The sequence below is a fragment of the Ciconia boyciana genome, chromosome 3, assembly GCF_034638445.1.
Source record: "Ciconia boyciana chromosome 3, ASM3463844v1, whole genome shotgun sequence".
Taxonomy (NCBI): domain Eukaryota; kingdom Metazoa; phylum Chordata; class Aves; order Ciconiiformes; family Ciconiidae; genus Ciconia; species Ciconia boyciana.
In genome coordinates this window covers 73104237-73127455 of record NC_132936.1, presented here as the reverse complement: position 1 = coordinate 73127455, position 23219 = coordinate 73104237, and the positions used below count along the sequence as shown (strand labels likewise).

The following is a 23219-nucleotide window of genomic DNA, read 5'->3' as shown; positions in this document are numbered from 1 at the left end:
TACATAAAGTAATCAAGACGGAGCAACTTGAAGAACTATTTGTATACCATGGCAATATTCTCGCTGATTTGAAGGTACTGAAGTACAAAAGACAACATACAAAAAGATGCATGCCTCATTTGCCTCTGTTTTTATTGGGACCCGTGATGAATGTGACATCCTCGGACAGTCAAACAAGATAAGACAGCACGGTGTGTATATATATATGTATATATAACATGTACTGTACACATTTTACTATTAACATCTGAAGTTCACTCACACATATCAATTACTTGCTCTAATTCTATGAGAATTTCGCTGGGGTGAGGGCAGGTCGCTGAAGCTTTCAAGCTTTGCAGGGAGCTATGGGATAACCAGCAGGAATCCTACACTCCAGCGTCTTGGGTAAAAGCTGCTGCGTGCTGCTCTCTCACGCCGTGGAGGGTGTCGAGCTAGGGGTGGAAAAGGCTGGACAAGCCCTGAGCTCCGGGGAGAGACATTAGCGCTGGCATCACACGTGACTGCTGTCAAGCACTGGTAAGTCCAAACTCATCTGCTGAGGACTTGTATTTTCTGATTTTAGCATTTAGTAAGCATGACGCTCTGTTAGCTGCACAGAGGTTTAAACCACGAATGAAAAAAAGATGCTTTGTTCCTTAAATCCCAAATTCCATTACAAAAGCTGGTGCTTAGATAGCAATTGCTTTTCATTAAGAAAGCAAGACAAATTCTTTAATGAAAATACTGCCAGTGCATCAGGTGGAAAGTACACAAATCAGTCTCTGCTGGACAGTGAAGTAATGCGTTGGTCTGGAACGTCCCGGTCCCCAGAGCGGAGCACAGCAGCGGCAGCACTGAGAAGAGCACAGTGGCACAGGCTTCCCTCTACGCCTTGGCCAGCGTGGCCGGGGCTGCTGGGCCTTGGCTGCTCTGGGGCCCTGGCCCCGGGGCACGCTCTGCCGTGGCCAGGACCCTGACTGCTGCGGGGAGGGCAAGGGCACCCCACGTCCTGTTTGGGGCGTCCCCACCTTGCCGTGTCTTCTGCACAAGAGCCAACTGGAGCTACTCTCTAGAGCCTGAACACTTCTTATTTTCTGAGCATGGGCATCTACCCACTTTTTTATTTTATCACCAAAGGGGAAGAACATGTTCCTCATCTCGTAGGCTTCTTCTACACTTGAAATTTAACTAAAGGTTTTTGTCCTTTTGTAGAGGCAGAGGTTCATGGACACAGGAGAAAGGGGAGAAAACAACTGACCTAAATCCAATTTTTAGAGATACATCCCATTGATGAGGTAATCGGACTCTTCAGATGTAATGGGTCGAGCTTTTTTAAGCTTCTGTCTCACTAAACGCAGTCTGCAAGCAACCATAAGTAGCAGTAAAGCAGTGATGGCCAAGCCTAAGGCTAAGGGTAACACAGCACCTACAACAAGGTTAAGAGAAATTACACTTTATTTAATACAGTGAGAAATCAGTAGAGAAAACTTGAATTTTTTCTTTAAAAATACAGCTAGTCTATCACTTAGGTGCTAATATTTGGAGCAACTCATGCTGAGAAACTAAGCTGTATGATCATACAGGTTAGGAACAGTTCAGAATATGGAAGTACGTTACTCAATTCTTGACTATAGTATCTGGATCTATAGCACATGACTGAAAAACTAACATAATTCAAAATGAATTCACGTGGTCAGTCTTACCTGTTTCTGGGACTGGACGACCACCTCCAAGCTGATCTCTCTTTGGCACAATTATGCCATTCACATTTTTATCATCTGTTCTTTTCCCTGAGGAACTGTTATCTGCACAAAGTGAAGCAAGATAAATGAATATTGCAGTTCAGTGACCCAGGAAGTCTTATCCACAGGACACTAGAATTAAATAATGTGAAAGCGCTTTCATTTAATAAAAAGAAAAACAGTTTTAAGAACTTCTGACTCCTATTGTACAACTTGAATTTTTGAAATAATGTGAAACTAAAGCTAAAATGTAAATTCAATTTTGCATTGCAAACCACAATGCATCTCACCCAAACGCAAGTGGGTTATTTTCCCACTGAAAAAAAATGATGTATATAAATTCTCTTTTACAAACTACCATAATGGGGTATAGACCAATCTGAACTAAAACATTACTAAAGCAGTTATATATAGGTGAAAATGAGGCCATTTCAAGTTATGTGGATCTCCACCCTTGGAACTTGTAAAGCGGGAAACATATAGGTTGGCTACACAAATTACCTTAATTTTGCCTGTCACCTGTCACATATAGATGCAGAACTTACATACTTGGAAGACAAAAATACATGGGGAAAACATTTCAAAGAGAATGACTTGGAGTCGCTTCAGCTTTGCATGGTACAGAAGATACAGGAGAGCATTGTAACTGCACGAGAAGAGACAACACATAGCTTGCTGCCAAGAAGCATTCGTCTTGGGAGTGCAGGCGGCTGCAGTTTTGCTTCACAGGAGCAAAGAGTAACTCAGCTGGGACTCCCTCCTCCTGCCCTCCCACTGAAGTCCTACACCAACAGCTACGGGGACACTTCGTGCAAGAGTGACAGCTTAATCCACCAACACACCCTCGCAAAAATCAGAAATACGCCTGTGTTTTTAAATGTAATGACTGTATTTGTTTTTTACTGTTAAATACTGAAGCACACTTTGACTGTGCTGTGATATATTTGCCAGCAGCCCTCGGAACTGTGACAATGCCAGTGGAAACATAGTATGCTACAAGATCTGTAAAACGTGAATGTGAAATGGTGTAATTGGAATTACATATAGTGGTGGGAGTTAAGGAAGTGTTTAAGGCAATTAGCTTGGAACATGCACCGCGCATAACTCCCCCCCCAGCTCCGAAGCGCTGCAGAACGTGTCCCTGCCGGTGGCAGCAGCAAATGCACACGACCATTAATTAAAGCTTAAACTGTTTCATCGATACTGGCATGAGGTTAGGGCTAACACCCCCCCTCTAAGGCACAACACAGCCTCCCAGGCTCTGGCTTTATTGCCTTGCCATTATGGCTAGGGGTGCATAAACACTAACTTCACCTGCTAGGAAATGCCTTCGAAACAAGCCGCAGCCCTCCTCCTCATTCGGGCTCTTCAAGTTGTTCTGGCATATAAAGGGGACTTGAGGAAATCCTAAGCGTAAACTGTACTGGCTCTAAGGTACCTGTATGGTATCGGAGCTGGGCAAAATAACCTGAATGTAATTGAGACCAACACCAGCAGCTGTTTTCTGCTTCTGTCTTCCCTAAATGAAATTAAATGAATATTGTCTTTATTTTGGAAATACCTGAAAGACATCAGCTCTTCTGAGAGCTGCTCCAGCCTGTGTGACAAGGCTAGATCTGAATGCCTGTTTTCTAAATTTGTTTCCCTGCCATTTGAGTAAAGGGAATATTTAAGTCAACTGCTTGTAAAGACATTTGGCAAGTATATCTGGAGAGCAGTTTAGTGGGAAAATTTTGGAAGGGTAAAAGAATAACAGAATCCTTTCAATAAAGCTTGTAGGGTTTCATTAAAACTTGTGGCTGGTCTTACAGGACTGGAGGGGCTATTGGAGTCAACACTGCTCAAGATCTTATCTGTTATCAACTAGAAAACAAAGAGAGATTTCCCCAAACAGGTTTAGGAGCCTGACATAAAGCATGTTATGTGGGTTTCGTTTTGTTTTCACTTTCTCTTTATTTTCTAGTCTGTGCCTAGGAAACTGCAATTTATAGCCCTTTCCAGTTACCCTATATTAGAGGTCTAGGTTATGGCTACTGCTGTCGATGCCTCCGCAGCAAAAACATGACTAAGGCTTGGGCGCTCAGTCAAACACTGTAATCCCAGCCCTGAACAGTACTGCGCAACAGCTGGCGTGGGCAGCCTGGGGAGAGGCAGAGACCCCGTGCCCGGGGAATGCAAAGCTGTTATGGGGATTTATACACTTGAGCTGGCTATGCTGGGGAGTGCAAATCTTCAGGCTGCTTGTGAATTCAACCCGTCTGCATGACCGCGTTTGCTAGCCTGGCTATTGCTGCCTAGAAACCAGCCCATTGCTCACTCCAGTGTCCTTTGCTGCAATTATATTTTTGCTATATTCATTTCCAAGTGCAGCAGTGCCAGAATATGCAGCTGGGCTCAACAGCTTCCCTGGAAAAGTATGCCAGGGCACTTGGGAGGCAGCCATGCAGAAATGCCGCGCTGGCCTTCAGAGGAGATGCAGCCTGGGTTACTTCACTATGGAGCTATGTCTGCAAAGGGAAAGGACTCCTGTACTGACATCAAATGCCTCTTCCTGCATCCGCTCCCAACTACGGAAGAAAATGTTTGGCCTTCCAGCTTGGGCAAAAGTAAACCATGATTCTGTTGCAGAAGACTCCATGCCCTGAGTGCCTGAGGAGGTTATCTCTAATTTGGACTTGGTGTTCCCCTGGGGTCACCTGCTGTAGAGGAATCCCACTGGAAAGGCAGGAGTGCAGAACAAGATTCACCCGTTGTCAACAATTAATGACTTTTGGGGTTTTTTGGTGGCTTTTTTTTTTCCCCTCTTTACTGTGGATAGATCCCCTGCTAGGTCAGGTAGAAGTTTTAAACAGTCCTTACCTTGGACATGCATATTTTCATATTTTCAGACTTAAGCATAAGTCCTTAAAACGCTTGTATCAAGTCAGAGCTAAACATGAGGGGCTACCGGAGTAAAGAAAGCAGGTTAAGGGAAATTGGGAACAGAGAAAATAAGATTCTGGAACAAATTTCCCTTAATATTACCCTCATAGGCAGAAAGCTCATATTTCTGCTGCGAGGAACTATCCCACAGCCCAAAACATTAGAGCTTAGCCCAGCTCCTTTTAAAGTGGAGAAAAGATAAATATGGTGGTCCTTTACAAGGAGGTCTCTTTATTGGACATCTTTATTGGATTCTCAGAGATGAAAGCTGCTCATGGGGAGGTAAGTAGCAGAAGGGACCTGTCTTTATTGGTACTGTAACCACCACTGTAATAAAAACAAATGTAAAAAAGAAAACAAAGCAACTCCCCAGTCCTGCAACTTCTTGGGAAGAACATCTGTTCTTTAGAAGTCAGCTGAAAGCTCCTGTATCAAGCATCGTGTCTAGCAGCCACCTAGAATGTGCCACATGCTGTCTCCAGTAGGTAAATTACCCTTAATATTAACAGCTTCTCTTGCTCTGCCTTGCAGTCACTGGATCTAAGAGCATCATGTTTTCCTTCCTGGCTTGTATTTCCATGACGATCTGCAAATGCCAACTAAGAAATAAGACAAATGTAGCCCTGAATGGAGCGCTCTCAAGAGAAAAGCTGGAACCTGTGCTGCCGCTGTAAAGCCATATCCCTTAATATGTACCTTAAGTAGACAGCTTTTCACCATGTTGACATTAAAATCATTAAAGCTTATTTTTGAAATGTGTTTATAATAGTATATCAGGAGCCTGAATGCTTGCAAAGTCAACTCTAGGCCAACAAGCAACGTTATTGTCTTGGTCCAACAAAGACCTTTACAGTGTGACTCAGAGGCACAGGTTCTGCCCTGGCACCAGCAGTGGGTCCGGCACTGTCTCAGGAGACAGTCCATCCCAGAACAGGATTTCTGCCAGTGGAATTGCTGAACTGTTGAGGTGGTTGGTATGATTTCTGTTCAGTGCTGCTTACCTCTCCTCAAAAAACGCGTCTAGCAATTACTGCCCTTCTGAACGCTTTTCCAGACGGGCTTCATGGAGCTGCTTCTGTGTTTCTGTGTCTCTCATTTTTGTAGCACCTAATTATTAGTTTTGGTCTGTAACCTTGAGATGGCAGTGATGGAGAGAAAACTAATTAATGCATCTGGGTGGATTTTTCAGGAATAGGTTAGATGCCTGTCTCCTCAACTCTATAAAGACTGTGGTGCTTGCCAGTGGGGCAGGACTTGAACCTCTCTGGACCTCTGGGAATCATTAACAGACACCATGTGGCTCCTATGGAGTTTAAGTCTGCATGAAAAGACAGCAACTCAGAGCAGATTTTGGCAGTTGCCCCTTGGACCCAGGTACCTAGCACCTCTTCATGTCCTGCCACACGCATCCTCGTTGGAACTGATCCATATGCGATTTAAAAACTCACTGAGCTGTTTGCTGCTTTTTTGGTTAAAAGTATTGGGCTCCTGCATCAGTAAGGACTTGGTCCTTCTATTCTACAAGGAAATGATACTTAAGTATCATTTAACTGGAATTAAATTCTGACTGAGCCTTGTCAAAAGAGCAATACTAAACCCACAAGAATTAAAACCAGACATGGTCAGCTGGAAATCTTGCCTGTTTAAAATTAAAAAGATTACAACAGCTTCTGGTAGTACACTAATCACTGAAGCCCCATCACATTTTTTTAGTTTTATAGTATTTTTTTTCTTTTATTGTCTACTGCTGTGCAAAAGGCTACCTTGAGAGCAAAAACGGTGCAAGTAAGTCACTGTGCAACGGGTAAACACAGAAAATGACTATGCAAAAGTGCCACGCTTTTACATGCACTTCCAATTATAACCTCTGATTATAGGTTGCCCAAGTTGGTGACCTCAATTCTGGTTTTACTTCTGGATTCAAAAGCCCAATGTTTTTTGAGACCTACTTAGCAGCTGACTTTCCATTGGAGCCTGCAATGCCCTTTGGCAACTTGATGTTTAGTTTGGGTGGCCCCATATCAGGTGTCACTCAGGACTATGCAAGTGAGAAGGGTTTGGGGCAGACTTCAGAATTTTGTCATTCCAATAAGGAGCACCGAGGTCATCTACACTGCCAGAAAAGGGGGAAACATTTGAGAGAGGATTTTGCTATCAGTTCCTACACATTCACCAAGGCAGTCAAATTCTTGAAGAATGTTGTTTTCACTCCCTTTGCGGTTTCCACAGATGAAGTACAAGCATCTGAAGCAACATCAAAGTGCCAACCAGGGAAGTGCCCTTTACAAGAATCAGCAGCAGAGGGCACTGAGCACTGCTCTGTTGTAACAAGAAAATAAAGGTGTTCATAATTAGCTGCATCTTGGGCAGCAAGAATCAGTCTGAACTCTGAAGAAATAAAAGTAGGAGGTCTCGGACTCATTTTAGGCTCTGTGCACACAGTTTTGCTTTCATTCAGTTGCCATTTAGGATAATTTTAATTCACCAGCAAGAACCTTAAAAGACACACCAGTTTCATTGCAGCTTCTGGAGTTTTACCAAAGCAAGGGCTGGTGACTCTGCCTGTAACATCACTACACACTGACTCACAACAGGCTTTGCAGCCACTACAGAGAATGCTACTGGGGACCTAGGGTTGCTTGTTACCAAAGACTGAGCCTTCTCTATAGCGATAAAAGATTTCTCCTGCCCTGGAGACACACTTCAGAAAAAAAATGCCCATAATAATCAAGATACTAGTTCAGGGGGGGAAAAAAGTCATTGATTAGCACCAGGAGAGATGCAATTACTCTCACCCAAGTTGAACAGTACTTTGTTATGTTCTCCTGAAGGTACCCCCCTACAGATTTAAAGAGCCTTATACATCAGCTTACACAGCTGAACCTGTGGCAGAATTTGTATTTAGCTCACGGCATGTTTTGTTCCTTAAGACTGTATTATTTTCCTAGCATTTCTACATTTTAACTTTCTGTTTGCACCTGGTAAAAACCAGACTTGACTTGATAAAACAATACCTAGTTGTAACTTAATTATTACAAGCTTCTTTTGCATTTTGTACATTTGCAAATTTTTACTCTTAGCCAGGTACCAAAAGACAATTTAATTAAAGTGCAAGACATTTTCTTCCTCGAGAAAGATTTATTGAAACTGGTTCTTATTCTTCAATTCTTCTGGCACAATTGAAACTGCTTTAATTCTTACCTGGCACAAATCCACTGATTTGTTTCTTTGGTCCCTGAGAAAGCGATTGGTTAGACATGTCTGCATCCACTGAAAGAAGCGGTTGATTTCTGGCAGTGGCTTTCAGGGTGTTTTCTGCAGAGTTTTCATCTGTGTTTGCTGTCAGTCCTACAGTCCTTTGCTGGGTAGTGCCAAGAGCCGCGTGAGTCACCGTCTTCCGGCCCGGGCTGACTGTGTTAACAGAAACAAAAATCATAATTTTTATATACAATTGAAGGGAATGGGAGTGTTCTGATGGAAGACCCTGTGATACGGGCCTTGAGGCAGGCTAAACAAGTTCATCAGGTTCATGAAATGTGAGTTCCAGGTACACAGCAAGTTAACAATTGCCTGCTGTCAGTTCTTAAGCAAAAGTATACTCATGAAAGTGAAATCCAGCAACTGAAATATCAATGAAAGAGTGGTTAGCCATCGTGCCAATTCACCCGCTGATGATTTTTGTTCACTTAGCTGAGCATGGGCACATACTGAGGATGACTAATGAAAGCGAACAGAGCGATGACGAATCAACTGGTTCCCCTACGTGCTCACAGTTCCAGTGTTTCAGATTCTTGCAAGGTGCATAGCTGCACTTTGAAGCATACCTCTGAGACACCCTTTCCAATCAAGACCAGGGTCCTTGTTTCCAGAATCATCACGCAAGTAAAGAACTGTTCTTTTAAATGTTGAGTACTCTTAACAAAATCTGTCATTTGGGGACATTTGACAGTTTTGATATGCTTTGAAGAAAAGGGAGTTAATTTCTGAGCATCTGCTGTATCCCATGTGCTATTTCCAATGAAAGGCTCTACGGTGGGCGCAAGCTGCTTGCTCACGGGGAGAGAGGCCACCGAAGGGACATCATTTCCCTTTGGTCTTTTAGGCTGTGGTTACTTTCACAATATGCACTGTGGCCCAGAGCACTTACAGTTCTGGCAGAAAGTTTCATCCGATCCATCTGGGCACTGTCTCACGCCATCGCAAGCAAACGTGATGTCAATGCAGCAGCCGTCATCGCAGATAAACTGGTAGCGAGAGCAAACCCCGACACAGGCTGTGAAGAAACAGTTCCCAAATTACCAAAAGATAAATCCAAGCAGTAAATACTGAGTCAATGACTAAAATCTGCAGCACCAAGGAAAAAGCAAAACCACACCATGTCAAGAAGGACCACGAACAAGGCAGAAAGATGAAGAAAGGCCAGGCTCAGCTATATGACACTATATTGACACAGAAGCTAATACAGCTAATAGCTGTTCCTGGCAACCTCATCACTATTCTGGAAATCTCTTTATTACAGGGATACTCAACCTGGAGGCTGTTGCACCTTACACCTTGTGCAGCACCCCTACAGCACTTTAAACTTGGCTGGCCTAAGCTGGAAGGAGATCCTCCCAGGCTTAAAAGACCCAGGGCAGTCCTGAAAATAAATAAATGAAATGTCTATGGCTGTAACTGCATCTCTCCAACACATAATTCCTACTACATACCCATTCTGTATTTCTGACAATATGTTATTTTACATGCATACATATGGACTACATGGGATCTTTTATGGCATGTTTTCTGCAACCCAGTTAAAATACTAAAAGAACGCTCGTCATTTATTTACATCAGCAATGTAAATCCAATACAGCATGTCAGAACAGGACTAAGCACAAGGTCTCACAGGTGACCTTCACCAGAAAGAACTGATTGCTGCCTGCTTTAATATTTAGATTGCCCTGGAAATGGAGAGTGCCCCTGCACATTTCATTTTGCATACTCAAAGCTTTCCTGAAACCCATTCTGACCTTGTAATTATCAAGTGTTTACATCTGTGCTTTTATCTTTCCAGCAGCGGCTTAGTTCATTGCTTTGTAAAGCACTATCAAACTCAGTGTTTGGTTAATGTTGTAATAGCAAATCGATTTGCATAAGGAAGTCACAGCCTTTTGGTCTGCTACGTACCAAAAAGCTGCGCAATGCTAAGGAAAGTACGGCAGGAACACAGGTGCCTATTTAAAACCCCTAAAATTGTACTTAGAAAATGCGTCTCCTAAACTGCAGCACTAATAATAGCACCGGCCTTGCATGCATTAAGGCACTGCGGACTGGTTTAACTATAGCAGTAGCACTTGAATTGCAAACAGACTTGGGGAATTAGAAGAAGAAAAAAGGCAGCAAATCCTCTACATGCTCCACCCAAAAGATATCACAGATACCCACAACAGCAAATAAATAAATCGGCAAACCTCTATGGCTGCTTTAGCTGAACTAAACATTAATGAACACAACTCTATCATCCACTACTGGAATACAGGCATTACTAAACAGACTCATAACAGGTTTTTTGTAATACCAATTTATTGCCACTGGGACTACCCTCTCACGTAGAGCACTATTGCCACTGGTGCAGAGCACAGTTTTTACTGGTTCAGCTGAACGTAGTCATGATGCTAGTTTAACCTTTACTTTGGGCTAGAGCAGCAGATCTCTATAGGAACTTGCCAATTACAATGTAATTAGAAGTTGCTACATTAAAGAGTGCAGAATTGACAGCCACTGCAATCTAACTCACTTTCTTCCTTTTCTGCTTTTTACATGTTTCTCAAGCTCAGAGTTTTAAAATGACGGGTCAATTCCAGTTTCAGTTTCCCCAGTAACATAAGGCTTCAATAACAACCATTACACAGAAAAGCTTAAATGCATGAAAACAAGAAACCATCCCATCTTTTAGACTACAGATGCAGGCCAGTATTATTATTAGTTTGTGTGTCACACCTACTATTAACTGCTTTTAACTGAGTCTTCCCTATAGCACAAGCCTTGTCGCGTCCCACGCACTGTCTGACTATACAATGAACTGTTACGATGTGCCTGATACATACGGCAGTATTGCATTTTTCCAACCCTGCATGCTTATTAGCAATACAAGGCTGAACATTTAAATGCTTGAAAGTATTATTGCTCTAACAAACAAGTGATGCTTGCTTGCTTCCTCAGTTTGAAACAGCAATTCAAAACTGAGAGGGGTGTCATTATGTAATGAATAAGGGCAAAATAATACACTAGAAATGGAGAATAAGATTTCTGCCTCCATCAAGGCCCTTGCTCTGACTATCATACCCCGGGCGTCACACAGGCAACGGCTCCAGCCATTTTCTCACCTGCTGCAGAATGAACCATGGGCAGAACGGTCACAGAGACATTGTCAGAACTCCGCTGACCTGCAGTGTCTGTCACAGTTAGCTGGAAAATATACCCGCCTTCCCGGACGCGAGATAGTTTCAGTGTTCCCGGCTGTGGTACCTGATTAAAGAAACGCAGCGAGACAAAAAAATGGTATAAAGGATCCGTCCATAAACTTCTAGGACTAGGGAGCTCATTTCCGTACAATGCTTTTCACGCAGGTGAAATACTTCCCTTAAGTCTAGGCAGCCTCATCAAGCATTTGTATCAACCTGTAATGTTTTGGTCTTTTTTTTGCATCCCTTTGTAAAAATAAACATGCTTGACATTTATGTACTGTTTTTTGTGGTACGCTCAATTATCTGGAGCTGTGGATCTTACTACTGGAGAATAAACGGAACCATAAATTTAACCCACTTTTTTGGTAGTTAGAAATGTAATTTTAGAGGGTAGGCAGTAAAATATTTTGCTCTCTATCGAGTTAGTCTTTAGACAATATACATGTATTCACAGAAGTTACTTTTGCTATACATTGATTTATGATAAGGTGACTGATAGCATTGCTTTATTAATAAGATTGCCCACCTCTGTCCAGTATGACATTTAATGTAGTCACTTGCAACTTTTACAAATTGCCAGACTGAATTTTTCCATGGCCCACGCTGAATTTCCATGCCTTGCTCTGAACTGCAAGTAAGTTCATCTCTAGTGAGTGACCTCAACATTAGGTTTCAGAAAGTCATGTGAGAGAGAGATATACAAACAATTTAAATTGGATTAGATCATTAAAAAAACAGTAAAATAACTTGTTTTATGATATTTGAAAACAGGTGCCAAACTGACATTACTAGTACAATGGTCATTTAGAAATAAGTTTGTATAAAATGAGTATGGTATTTGTATCAAATGCTGAACTTTTTCTAACCTTGTGACAATTACTAGTCACAAATAATGCCAGCTGTCTGAGAATTCAGTAACACATACTTCAGTAACTACAAAGAAGCTCTGCAGGTTTATTGGACACGTAGTGTATTTTTACAAATGAAGCACACAGGGCTATCTTTGTAAGTTACTGAAAGGTACATTAAAAGCCTCTGTGACTATCTCTAATATTAAAACCAAAATTCAATAAAGACCTTTGGTTTTGCTTATTTAAAGTTGGTTTTCATGCCTAAAAGAGAACAGGAATTTTCGATAAATATAATAATAGAGTCCTAGACCTAGCTTTATAGCAGGGTGTATTGATAAATTCATTTTTCGCATCTGGTAAGTGAATTTCCTAACTGAAATTTCTTTCCTTTTTTATTTATCCAAATGCAATTATCTGATCTTGCTGTTGATTACCTCCTGATGGGAGTATATGACACCTTAGAGTTTTATTCTTTATTGTATTACAGAAATAAAAACACCTGCTGCTGTTCACTGCGACAAATACGGTATTTAAAACTCACGAGCCGTGCAGTCCAACTCTCTTCTCAGCGCAGAGCCAGAGAAACAGCACTGACGTCTGAATACGCTGCCACTCCTCCTGGCAACCTCTGTGCTTTCCTTTCTATCTCTGTCCTGCCCTGAAGAATGCCTGACTGTACCTGCTTTCTTACAAACTTTGGCTCAAACTAGACAGTAAATTTCCAGATAATCAGCATTTTAAAAGCCCAAGAATTGCCCACAAGTGTCACAGAGCTGCGCAGCTACAGCATGTGGGTAGCAGTCTGAGAACGAAGTTATCTACGAAGCAATAATCAGTCACAATAGAAAAAAAATGTCCACTGGCTTCCTTCTATAATACGATAAGATCTCTTTATAGCAGTCCTTCCCCCTCCTGCGCCTTCTATTTATTCTTTGGTACATAAGTGCAGTGCAACAGCTGCCTTTTAGCTTATTTAAACACAGCCCCATTCTCCCTCGTAGCTATGGATTCATATATAGTTTTCTAAGAATAGATGACATGAAATCCAGTAACTTCAGGATAGCAACTAAAGCACTAAAGATAGCAACTGGAGATTGTACAAATAATCACAATTATTAATTCAACTCTAAAAATTAAATTATCATGGATAATCACCAGGGTACATATCTGAGAGAAAACCCTGCCCATTTGAACACAATGGAAAAGTATCTTATCTAAACACAAACCTGTGTCAAGATTGTTTTCATTTGTGAAATAGAAGAAATCACCAAGATTAATGTTAATTTTGCAGGTTTAAATAAATATAAGACTGGTCTCTACTTTAAGGAGTGACTCTGAGTAAAATTAAAAATATGAACTTTAAATTTTTTCATTAACTTCTAATTTTTGTGTTACTCTAGATATATTACTACATCACAGATCATTTAAAGAGTATTTGATTGTTATTTACAAAAAATAATGCTGCAAAGGGTCAGATTAACAACTCTTGATAATAAAATGTTCATTTTATCCAGATGATATCTAACAACTATTCTTAAAGCCTCATTCAGGTCTTTTCTATGTATTACACTGCTTGCACTCCTTATGAAAGCCTTTTGACTTTTTAGTTTTCAAGCCAATAAAATAGTAAATGAAGATAAACAAACTCACAGTGCTGTTTCACATCATTTCAAATTGCAATACAGCCTCAAGTAATTCAAAACTGGCTGACTGTGGTCACCCTTCCATAGATGTGAATCTTGCAGTAGAAGATGAAACTTGCAAAAGTACGTAGCACTGGCTTCATTAATACTTTTGAATACCCCTGCTGTGTTTTCTGCAAGGAGTATGGTTATAAAAAATTACTTGTGCATAAATTTCAGTAACTATTCACCAGAGAAACCCAACTGTCTTCTTAGGGTTCATTCAGCAGCATGTTTCCTAACCACGACATGGCGATTTTCAATTACTTACACACCTATGCTGCCCTCCAGGAGACTAAGGAACAACCAATTGCTCCGTTGAGTTTTTCCGTGGATGACAATTTTAGGTTTCAATGTGTTTAGCTAGCTCTTTATGTTAGGCAAAACTCTGGTTTGCTCCATCATTACAAATCTTGAGTAATTTTGCCGATATTGGAAGTTTGTCCAACTTGCCTTTGATGTTACTGAGCTGAGCAGACATAAGCAGCAACTGTCAGGTACTGCTCACGGTGGCACTGGTACACATGGCCTCTTGGCTTTTGGACTGTTCCCATTGCTCATTCTGTCCTGTTTAAACTCTTCCTATCCATCAGCAGCATCTCAGCAACAGCAAGGTCCACGGTCCACGCCCTCTACCCTTTAACACGTCCCTCCTGCTCTAGGGGAGTCCCTGCTCAGCCCTGAATATTGTGGGCTGTGAACAGGCTGTGAGTAGACTCTGTGGGTTTGAGACATTTTTCCTTTCGTTTTCTGCTGCTCCTAGAGCATTCACAAATAATGGTAGGATGGAGAATCCCTCTCTTGGCAGTTAATTTTAAATTGAAAACAAATTGCATAGATGCACAGAAATTGTACAGATGCAATAAAACAGTATCTCAAGATATCTTACAAGGTCTACATAACACAATTCTTTGCAGTTTCTCCATAAGCACTGACAGAAGACTGTTGGTGAAAATACTACATATTTTTAGTAACTGAATTACTAAGGTGTCTCTAACCTGGATCACAGAAGCCAAAAACCAATGTGTGCACAATGGCAAAAGAGAGCAGAGCTGAAATACAGTAGAGTATTAGCATCTACTTGTTAGCTACCGGCTGTCTCATGCCATCCCGGATACAGATGAACTGTATAAAACACTACAAATAATCACTGGAACAACCTCCCCAGGGACATGGTACAGTCCCCATCACCAGAGGTTTTCAAAATGTGACTGGACAGGGCACTAGATAATCTTATCTAGGCTCCCTGTCCCACCAAAGGTTGGACCAGCTGATCTTTCGAGATCCCTTCCAACCTGGGCTGCTCTATGGTTCTATGAAATAAATGCTCAAGTTGTACAGTCATCCTAATTTTGGCGCCTGGTAGCCACATCCATTTGAATACATTTAATATTTTTTGCTCTAGATTTAAAACTGTGCTATAATGAACGCAACAATCTGTGAATGACTGGCCATGTGCAAGGTTGCATGTGTACCTTCATTTCAACCGATGAGTCACCTTGCAGCAGCGTCCACTCGTACTGCACAATTCCATGGTCATCTGAGCTTTCTCGGCCATCCAAAAGCACCCAGTCGACGGGTGACTGCAGCACAATATCTTGTCCCGCCCTGCACCGTGGAGGCTCGTCATATTCTTCTTCTTCTTCAATAAAAAACCAGAGAAGTTCTGTTATTTATCAGGGGGAGCTGAGTGATTATTTACATAAAACATTTTTTTTCTTGGTTAAGGTATTGATTCACCACTGTGCAACTTTCTGAAAGATAGGACATGCTCATTAGTTCATATTTTGTTAAGCGAAGTACTATCTGCTTAAATTTTAGTTAACTGTTCCATATTCAGTGATGTCTTCAGGAAATAACTGCTACATTAGAAGCACATAGCATAGACAACCTCTCTACGTACATGGATGTTTCACTAATACAACAGGATTGTTAGCATCAGTGTGGTTTTTTAATCTGAGCTAAGGAAAATGGATTTAAATATGAATTACATACATATTCAGATGGCAGTTACTGCACACCTTTTATAGCACTCTGCATAACTTAATACTCTTTTAGTCTCTTTTCATAATACATCATTACAGGAGTGAAAGACTTATTTAACATAAACTGGCATCCTGGTGAAGCAGTACACAATAACATAATGATTAAAAATAATCAGAAATAACCACCAATTTTAAACGCCTAATTTAAGACATTCAAAGCTTGATTTTCAGACTATCTATGATTCATAGCACTTTGCTATATTCAAAGTACAATTCCTTTTGATTAAAATTGTGAGTACTAAGTACTTTTGCCAATCCAACCACAAGTTTTTCAGGTTAGACTAACGAAACCCATGGTACATTAAGTGACATGGTCTGTGAGAAGTGGTTTAAGTCATTTGTTCTGCAACCTTCAGGCAGTGCAGGGAAGAGAGATGGATAAAATCTGGTTCTACGAGTCAGCATCTGACAACTTTAGCCACAAGATCGTATCTTTCTGCAGTTCCCTGCCCAAGTTTCATTCCTTCTCTGGACATGGGATGTTCCCGGCAGCCTCAAGTACCAGGGTGCTTTCTGCTCTTGATCTCTGCAAAGGATATCCTGTCAAGGATATTGATGTTAAGCTCAGAAAAGCATCTACTGAACACAAGCCTGCAACTTCACTCAGGTGGGCAGAGCTGCACAAGGAAGGAAAAGACGCTTTCCCATCAGTGCAGGGATTCTCCATTGCATGTGCTCCTCTCCAGTTTCAAGAACTTGCTCGGAGGCACGGAGCTCATCGGAGCAGTGGGACAATTTTTTATCACTGACTAAACAGCAAACTTTTTCTTTCTTGTTTTTCTCAGAAGTAGGTAAGGCGTAGAAAATTTCAAGGCAAATGCCTTAAGTTAGGAAAACGTACCAATAACTGAAACCAGGGTCTAGTAATAGAAAGTATGAGACAGTTCTTGCTCATCCAGCTGGCACAGGAAGCGTTGCCCAATTTGTATACACTCAGTTCTCAAAACCGACTATGTTTAAAAAGCAACATTTAGGTGCAAAAACAAAATACTCACTGTTAATAAACATCATTATGGTGCCAGGGCAACTTTTATTTGGTATATATGCGTTAAGTACAGTCTTCACACAATTATTTACTTTACCAATCACTGTCAAAAAGAGACAGACCTGGGTCTGAAACAGCACAGCCCATTCTTCCTGCTTCTACCTTGGAAAGTGGTTTCATGTCACCCGTCTGGTTTAAATGACTCCATCAATGCCCTGCAGGGGCAGAGACAAGCCCCACTTCCCCTGGGCCCTAAGCAATAAGGATCTTCTCTTCCCGGACTAACTTTATACTCCAGCAGCCTGAGTTGCAATGGCAGGACCACTTCACATTGGGGCAGGTCACAGAAATTCATGCCAGCTCTTTGCTCCAGAGGAGTGAGGGACCACACTGAGACTTCTCGTCCCAAAGGATGAAGGCACCATGCCTTTGCTTTTGGGACACCAGAACATCCTCAGAAAGGTAAATCAATGGCAAATCAGCTTGTCTCTTGCTCTAGTGAAGAAAAAACCGGTCTGAGAGAGACATCTGGCACGGGAGGAGGCAGCCTATTGAGCTAAAGACTCTTTCCACAGCATTATCCTTCAAGAGTGAAAAACCTCCAAATCTGGGCAATACATGCTTCTAAGAAGTCAGCACAAAAAAGAAAGGAGGCATACTCGGGAGCTACTTACAGCCACCGCTCATGGGAGTAAAGGACTATCAGCCACAGGTTAGCAGCAAAATCAAGCTCGAAAAGCAAATTTTAACTTCCATTTCTAGCGATTATTTAGATTGAGCGTAAATAAGCAATATGAAACTGATATACCAGCTCAACACTCTGAGATGCTGGAGCTGGCTGCTGTTTAGAAAAGGGGCTGCAACTTTATAAGCAACCCTTTTTTCTTAGGGGGGAACACAAAAGGCTTAATTTGTTCTGCTTCCTCCCTCCTTTATGCAGACCTGGCCTGCCAATAATGAAGCTGCCAGCCACTTGGCTGAATGAAGGCTTTGTTATAAAAGGTTTCTTTACTACCAATTCCTGAATTTCTTTGGTATCAGCTTACCTTTGTGTTGAACCCTCCATTGCTCACCACTAGTGAGTATCGCAGAAGGAAAGTCAGACATTTCTGGTGAGGCGCTCAAGTCCTCTTTCTTTCTACGTCAAAAATTTAAAAATTTACCTAACGAAAGCAAAAAGGATTACCTCTTCTTTCAGTATAGACATATGGGGTTTCATTGTTAATCCAGCACAAACTGCCTGGAAGTGCAAAGTAAACCCACAGCTAAACCAGCACGAACTGGGTGTAAAGTGAAGGGCTTGAATTTACACTGGAATGTTCAGTGCAGAAATTCATCCCACCGCTGACTGTTCTGGAAGTACACAGAGATACACTCGATCCAAAGAATACATATCTGTCATTAACTGCTCCTAGAATTAAATATGCAATTGGTTTTGGTTTACTGAAGATTTTTAATATAAATGGCACAACACTCTAGAGATCACTGTATGCTAATGCTCAGAAAAATTTTGGGATTAGGAATACACCATGGTTATGGATAAATGTTGGTTTGGGATTATAAAAAAGAAAATGGTAGAAGACTCAACACCACAGTACTCTGAAAAAAAAAAGAACAGGTAAAACGTGATCCCCTCGTGACAGAAAATCTTGAAATGCAAAGCTCTTTACTGTATTTCCTAAATTCAATCATGGGGTGACATAAGGGAAAAGAGTTGTATCTTCATCACCCTGTGATGCATTGTTGTGCAGATTAATTTTTCAATGTAATTCAAGAATGCAGTGGTAACATAACATCAAAGAGCAAAAGAATTCAATCTTAATTTTATCTCTCCTGGTCTCTGTCACGGCTGACAGATGTTTGAATAAAAGTTCACCCTCCTTCATGGCTCTGCTTCAGCTCCAGTGTAATTGCATTAAGAAGTCATAATCCCCTGTTTCCGATACCACCATCACCCACAAGGCAGACTTTTAAATAAACCCAACAAGACACAGAGCAATTTGCAGATTAAGAATTGGAATTGCCTTGCAAGCCCAGTGCTGATAGTCACGAAAGCTGCCTAAAAGGCAAGGCATTCAAGAATTCAAGAGTTCAAGGCATTCAAGATTTCTAATAGGTAGAGCATCATCTGAACAGCAGTATTATTTATTTCGTGCCATAACTGCACTCTACATTAGGGCCAGGTTTTAATGGCATTAAGGCAGTCCAAAATGATGAAGGACATTAGGACATTTGAAGATATTTTCAAAGGTTTTTAAAGAAGCCTAATTCTCTGTGACTGATGCAAAATCTAGTCTTAAGCCTTCTGTCTTGCAAGCACAATACAGAGTTATAAAACATAATTACCCCAAAGTTGCTACATAAATAGTACTGTGGCTCCAATTGAAATGTGACTTCGCCCATTGAAAATGTCAAAATCATACCTTGGGTTTTCCTAGCATCTTAAGATCATCTTTACTGCCACAAGGTCCTCCCTAGCTTACCTGCCCATGCACTTTGCAAAAAATATTTAGGCATCATAAGACCTCTAAAAACTGAGCCCCTGCTCTCTCTTATCTCCAGGGGATTCCCATCGGCATTCACATAAAAAAGGCAGGACTGGACGGACCTCAAGCCTGCAGTCTCCCCTGCCAAGGGAGCAGTAATAGCAGGCGCCATCTGGACACACAGTTTTCATCCACACCACCACTAGGCTTTCTTCATGTTGCGTGCAGCGACTAATTTACTTAAGTTGAGATAGATCGCTGAAGAAGATGAAGAAGAGGTCGTTTAGGAAAGTACTGTCAACAGAAGGTAATGAAATTAAGACAAAATGAATTAAGATGCAACTGTTTAACAACAGGAGGTGGGGGAATGCGAGTAAGTTCTTTGGAGCAGATGCTAGGAAACAGACTCCAAATTTAGAAACTCAGACTTGTTTTCATCTACAGCTGCTTGCTCTGGATGACGTTGTTCTTAAATATGCTTCAGGGCTGAACAAACTGCTGCTTTTGACGCGGCCCAGACTCCAGAGGTGGTTACACAGAGTCTCCACGCTGCCCCTGGACTACCTGTGAGATATCCTTCTCTTCTTCAGTCTAGCTCTGAAGTTCTTAAGCAGGAAAAATTCCGAATTAAGTGGATGGGAAACGCACTTTGGTGTTAACTTTTCGACAGCACCCCCAAGGAGAAGGGTATGCTCTTGCTCGGCTGCTGTGTAAATCCCTCCCAAGCTACTGCACCCGGTTCTGGCGTAGCTGCCCCCAGCGGTTCACACCTTCCGGGGTGCCCCGCGGCCGCCCCTCCCCTGGGGAACGGGACCCGCCCGGCCCCCGGGGGTGCGGGGCCCGCCAACATGCTCACCCCACCGGCCGGCTCCCGGCCACCGGCCCCCTGGCACGGCCACTCCCCGGCTTCCGCAGAGGCAGCGGTGCGAGTGCCGTGTCCTCCCGAACTCGCACAGCCCGCAAAGCCCTCGCACCCTCGGGCACGGCTGGGCCGCCTCTCCCGCCTCAGGGGGGCCCGCCGAACCGCACGGCACTGCCCGGCGCTCCCCGTCCGCCCTCCCCGCCTCGTGACCCGGGCGTCCGTTCCCGGCGCCGCCGAAGCCGCCCGGACGGCTCCCCTTCCTCGCCAGCGGCCCCAGGGCGCGGGGCGGCAAATGGCGGCGCCGCGGAGAGCGGGCCCGGCCGCCGGCCCTGCCCGCCCCCGCGCCGAGGGCCGGCTGCCGCCATTTCCCTCCCGCCTAGGGGCCACCGCTCCCCGGGCCCGGCGCAGCCCCGGCCGGCGCCGCCCTCCCCGCACGAAGCCATCTTGGGCCGGGCCCCGCGCCCCGCGGCCCGCGGCGGCCCTTACCCGGCGGCGCGGCGGGCGGCGGCGGGGCGAGGCCGGCGGCGGCGGCGGCGGGCCGGCGGCTGTAGGTGCTGTAGCCGCGGTGCGGGGCGAAGCGGCAGACGGGGCGGCCGCGGTGCGTGCAGTTGAAGAGGTAGCAGCCCAGCTCCGCCACCGCCGGCCCCCGCGGCCGGCCGGGCCCCTGCACCACGGCCAGCGTGCAGCGCGGCTCGGCGCAGCAGGCGTCCAGGCACTGCCGCCAGCCCGCCACGGCGGCGGGGGCCCGCAGGAAGGTGGCGCCGGCCGCGATGGAGTCCTTGGTGCGGATGATGGAGTCGGGCCTGGCGGAGAAGCTGCTGCTGCCGCCGCACTGCTCCCCGCCGCCGCCCGTCGCCGCCGCCGGCGGTCCCGGCTCCTCCTGCTGCAGCTGCCGGCGAAACTCCTCCAGCAGCGACTCCACGCCCGAGATCTGCGAGCGCAGGTCGGCCAGCGGCGCCGCGCACCGCCCGCCCGGCAGCACGGCCCGCCCGCCCAGCGCCGCCAGCAGCACCAGCACCAGCGCCGCCATGGCCCCAGGCGGCGGCGCCGGCGGCGGCGGCAGCGGCAGCGGCGGGACCGGCTCACCCCGCCGGCACCCGCGAGCGCGGCGCGGGGAGGCGCCGGCCCCGCCCGGCTGCACGAGGCGGCGCGGCGGCGCTCAGCACCCGCCGCCCTGAACAGCTCCGCCGGGCGGGGCCGCCCCGGCCCCGCCCCGGCCCCGCCCCTCCGCGGGCCGCCCCGCCCCGCCCGGCCCCGGCGCGGAGCCCCTGGGCGAGGGGCGGGCAGGGGGGCAGCCGCGCTCCCCTCCGCTCCGCGCCGGCCCTTGCCGGTGCCCTGCGGAAGCGGGGTTCGGTAAAAGCGTGCCTCCAGTGCGCGTTGCTGCCCTGGAAAACGCGTCACGGAGACTCCTGCGCACGTCGCTTGCCACTTGGGCATACGTATTTGGAAGGGCCTCCGTGCAGCGGGGTGACACCTACAAGTCGTTGGGGTAGGTGGTCACTGAAACCGCTGGTGGTTGTGTGAACACGAGGAAACAAAATGAAACGAGAAACTGCGGAGGGCTCCGTCCCAGGTGTAGCGTTTCTGCTCAGAAGTTGAGAAAAAAAAGCCCAGCAGTCAAAAACGTAATGAGGGAGGTTGTGGCTTCTTCAGCTTTAGCAAAAAATCCCAGATGGGATCGTAACCACCCAAGATGGTGGTAAAGAGCTGCTCGCGCAAGTTTTTGGAGTAAAGGCTAAATGAGTTCTAGAGAATGCTTCAAATTAAAAATCATCGGGTTTACATCTGTCATAACTTTTGTTTTAATTTTATCACAAAATGAAGGCCTTGATGATTCTGTGGCACAAATTAATAACAGTAAGACCTCCCTGAAATGCAGCAACCCTCAAAACAGCTGCCTTATTTTTTTTTTGGTCAGATGAATGGAGCCTCAAAGCACTCGAATGGCACACTGAGAACTATCTACTAGCAGAAAGAAACATAAATGTGCCAGTAAATGTATAGAGATGGCGATGGGCTTTGCACTGCATACAAAGGGGTGGTGTATGTATTTTTTCTTTAGTAATGAGAGGTCAAGCAGTAACTCTGTGTTTCCGTGTTGGTTTGTTTCATTCTTGCAAGGATCTTTCAGCAGAGACTCACACGTTTCTTGAGTTACTGGAAAAGTCTTCAGAGCTGCATCAAAAAATCATCATTACGGCAGGGTGTTTTGAATATCCTTCGTATTTTTGAGTTGGTTTAGGCCATGTTCCCAGCATAACTCAGAATTGCTTCTGAGACAAATCTATTTTAATATTCTGCCATCGTGGGTCCTTAGGTGTTGCCCAGGAAATGCACATGCAGCTTATGCTTTGGATTATGGTTTTTTTCCTCCTCCTCCCCCAAGTCACGGGCCCGTAGTTCAGTGATTCTTTGAAGCAGGTTGGCCTGTCAGCAGTGCAACTTTTGAAGCTTGCTTTTCTCTGGCTATGTGCTCTGTGGGTTCTCTAAATTTCTAGAAAATATATTTTTGAGACTTTCCTATCAAATTTAGTTGAAACTGGTTAATGCATTCAAAGGTTATAGGAAGATGGAGCAGCTAGACAGTAAGATGCTATAATCTTCATTTGCTTTGAAAATCAGCCTAGAATGCCATGATTTTATTTTTTAGGAAATTTTTGGAGAGGTGATCAATCTATTCATAACAGAGGTACGGACTGTGAAGCACCGACTTGCCAGCAGTGACACTGGTTTGCTACTGCTCTGCAGTTGTACCTGCTGATACTACTTGTGCCGCCAGAATGTACAGCATAAATAAAGCTCGTACCACCGCTATGATGGCTGAAGTTGGCAGAGGGAGCAAATGTACCAGGTCAGCGCTTCCTCATAGTCACCAAAGTTTTGGGGCTCCTCTGCTTGAGCAGAAGCTCCCTGTTCTGGATCAGCACGCAGCCAGAGTTGATCAGCGGCGGCCCATTTACAGGACGTAGAGGGTCACTCATGCCACCACCCTTGGTGTATCCAGTTCTACCAGAAAGGTGGCCCCTGGTCGTCAGCGATGGTGACAGCACCTCTGGAGAGAGAGGTTGTTCTTGCAGAAACCACTGAGAGAAATGTTGACTTTCTGTCGCTTTATAATGAGGAAGCTGTGGTTGGAAGGTGTCCCCAAGAGAGTAGACTCTTCTACTCTCTGAAGAAGAGAGTAGACTCTTCTTCAAGCAGGTCTTAAGAGGT

At 44.4% G+C, this 23219-nt stretch overlaps 1 protein-coding gene across 2 annotated transcripts; it reads right to left on the bottom strand.

Moving 5' to 3' along the window:
- LRP11 (LDL receptor related protein 11) lies at positions 1 to 21098 on the bottom strand. 2 transcript variants are annotated; one of them, XM_072857947.1, is made up of 7 exons: positions 20493 to 21098; positions 15104 to 15270; positions 11015 to 11156; positions 8794 to 8919; positions 7848 to 8057; positions 1686 to 1787; positions 1 to 1408 (listed from the first exon to the last, which is right to left on the bottom strand). In XM_072857947.1, exons 1-7 carry the CDS (start codon positions 21034 to 21036, stop codon positions 1254 to 1256), a joined length of 1446 nt encoding a protein of 481 aa, XP_072714048.1. In that variant the 5' UTR covers positions 21037 to 21098; the 3' UTR covers positions 1 to 1253. The 2 variants fall into 2 exon arrangements, with proteins under 2 accessions (XP_072714048.1, XP_072714049.1); XM_072857948.1 differs by having other exon boundaries at positions 15104 to 15267.
- Positions 21099 to 23219: the final 2121 nt, after the last annotated feature.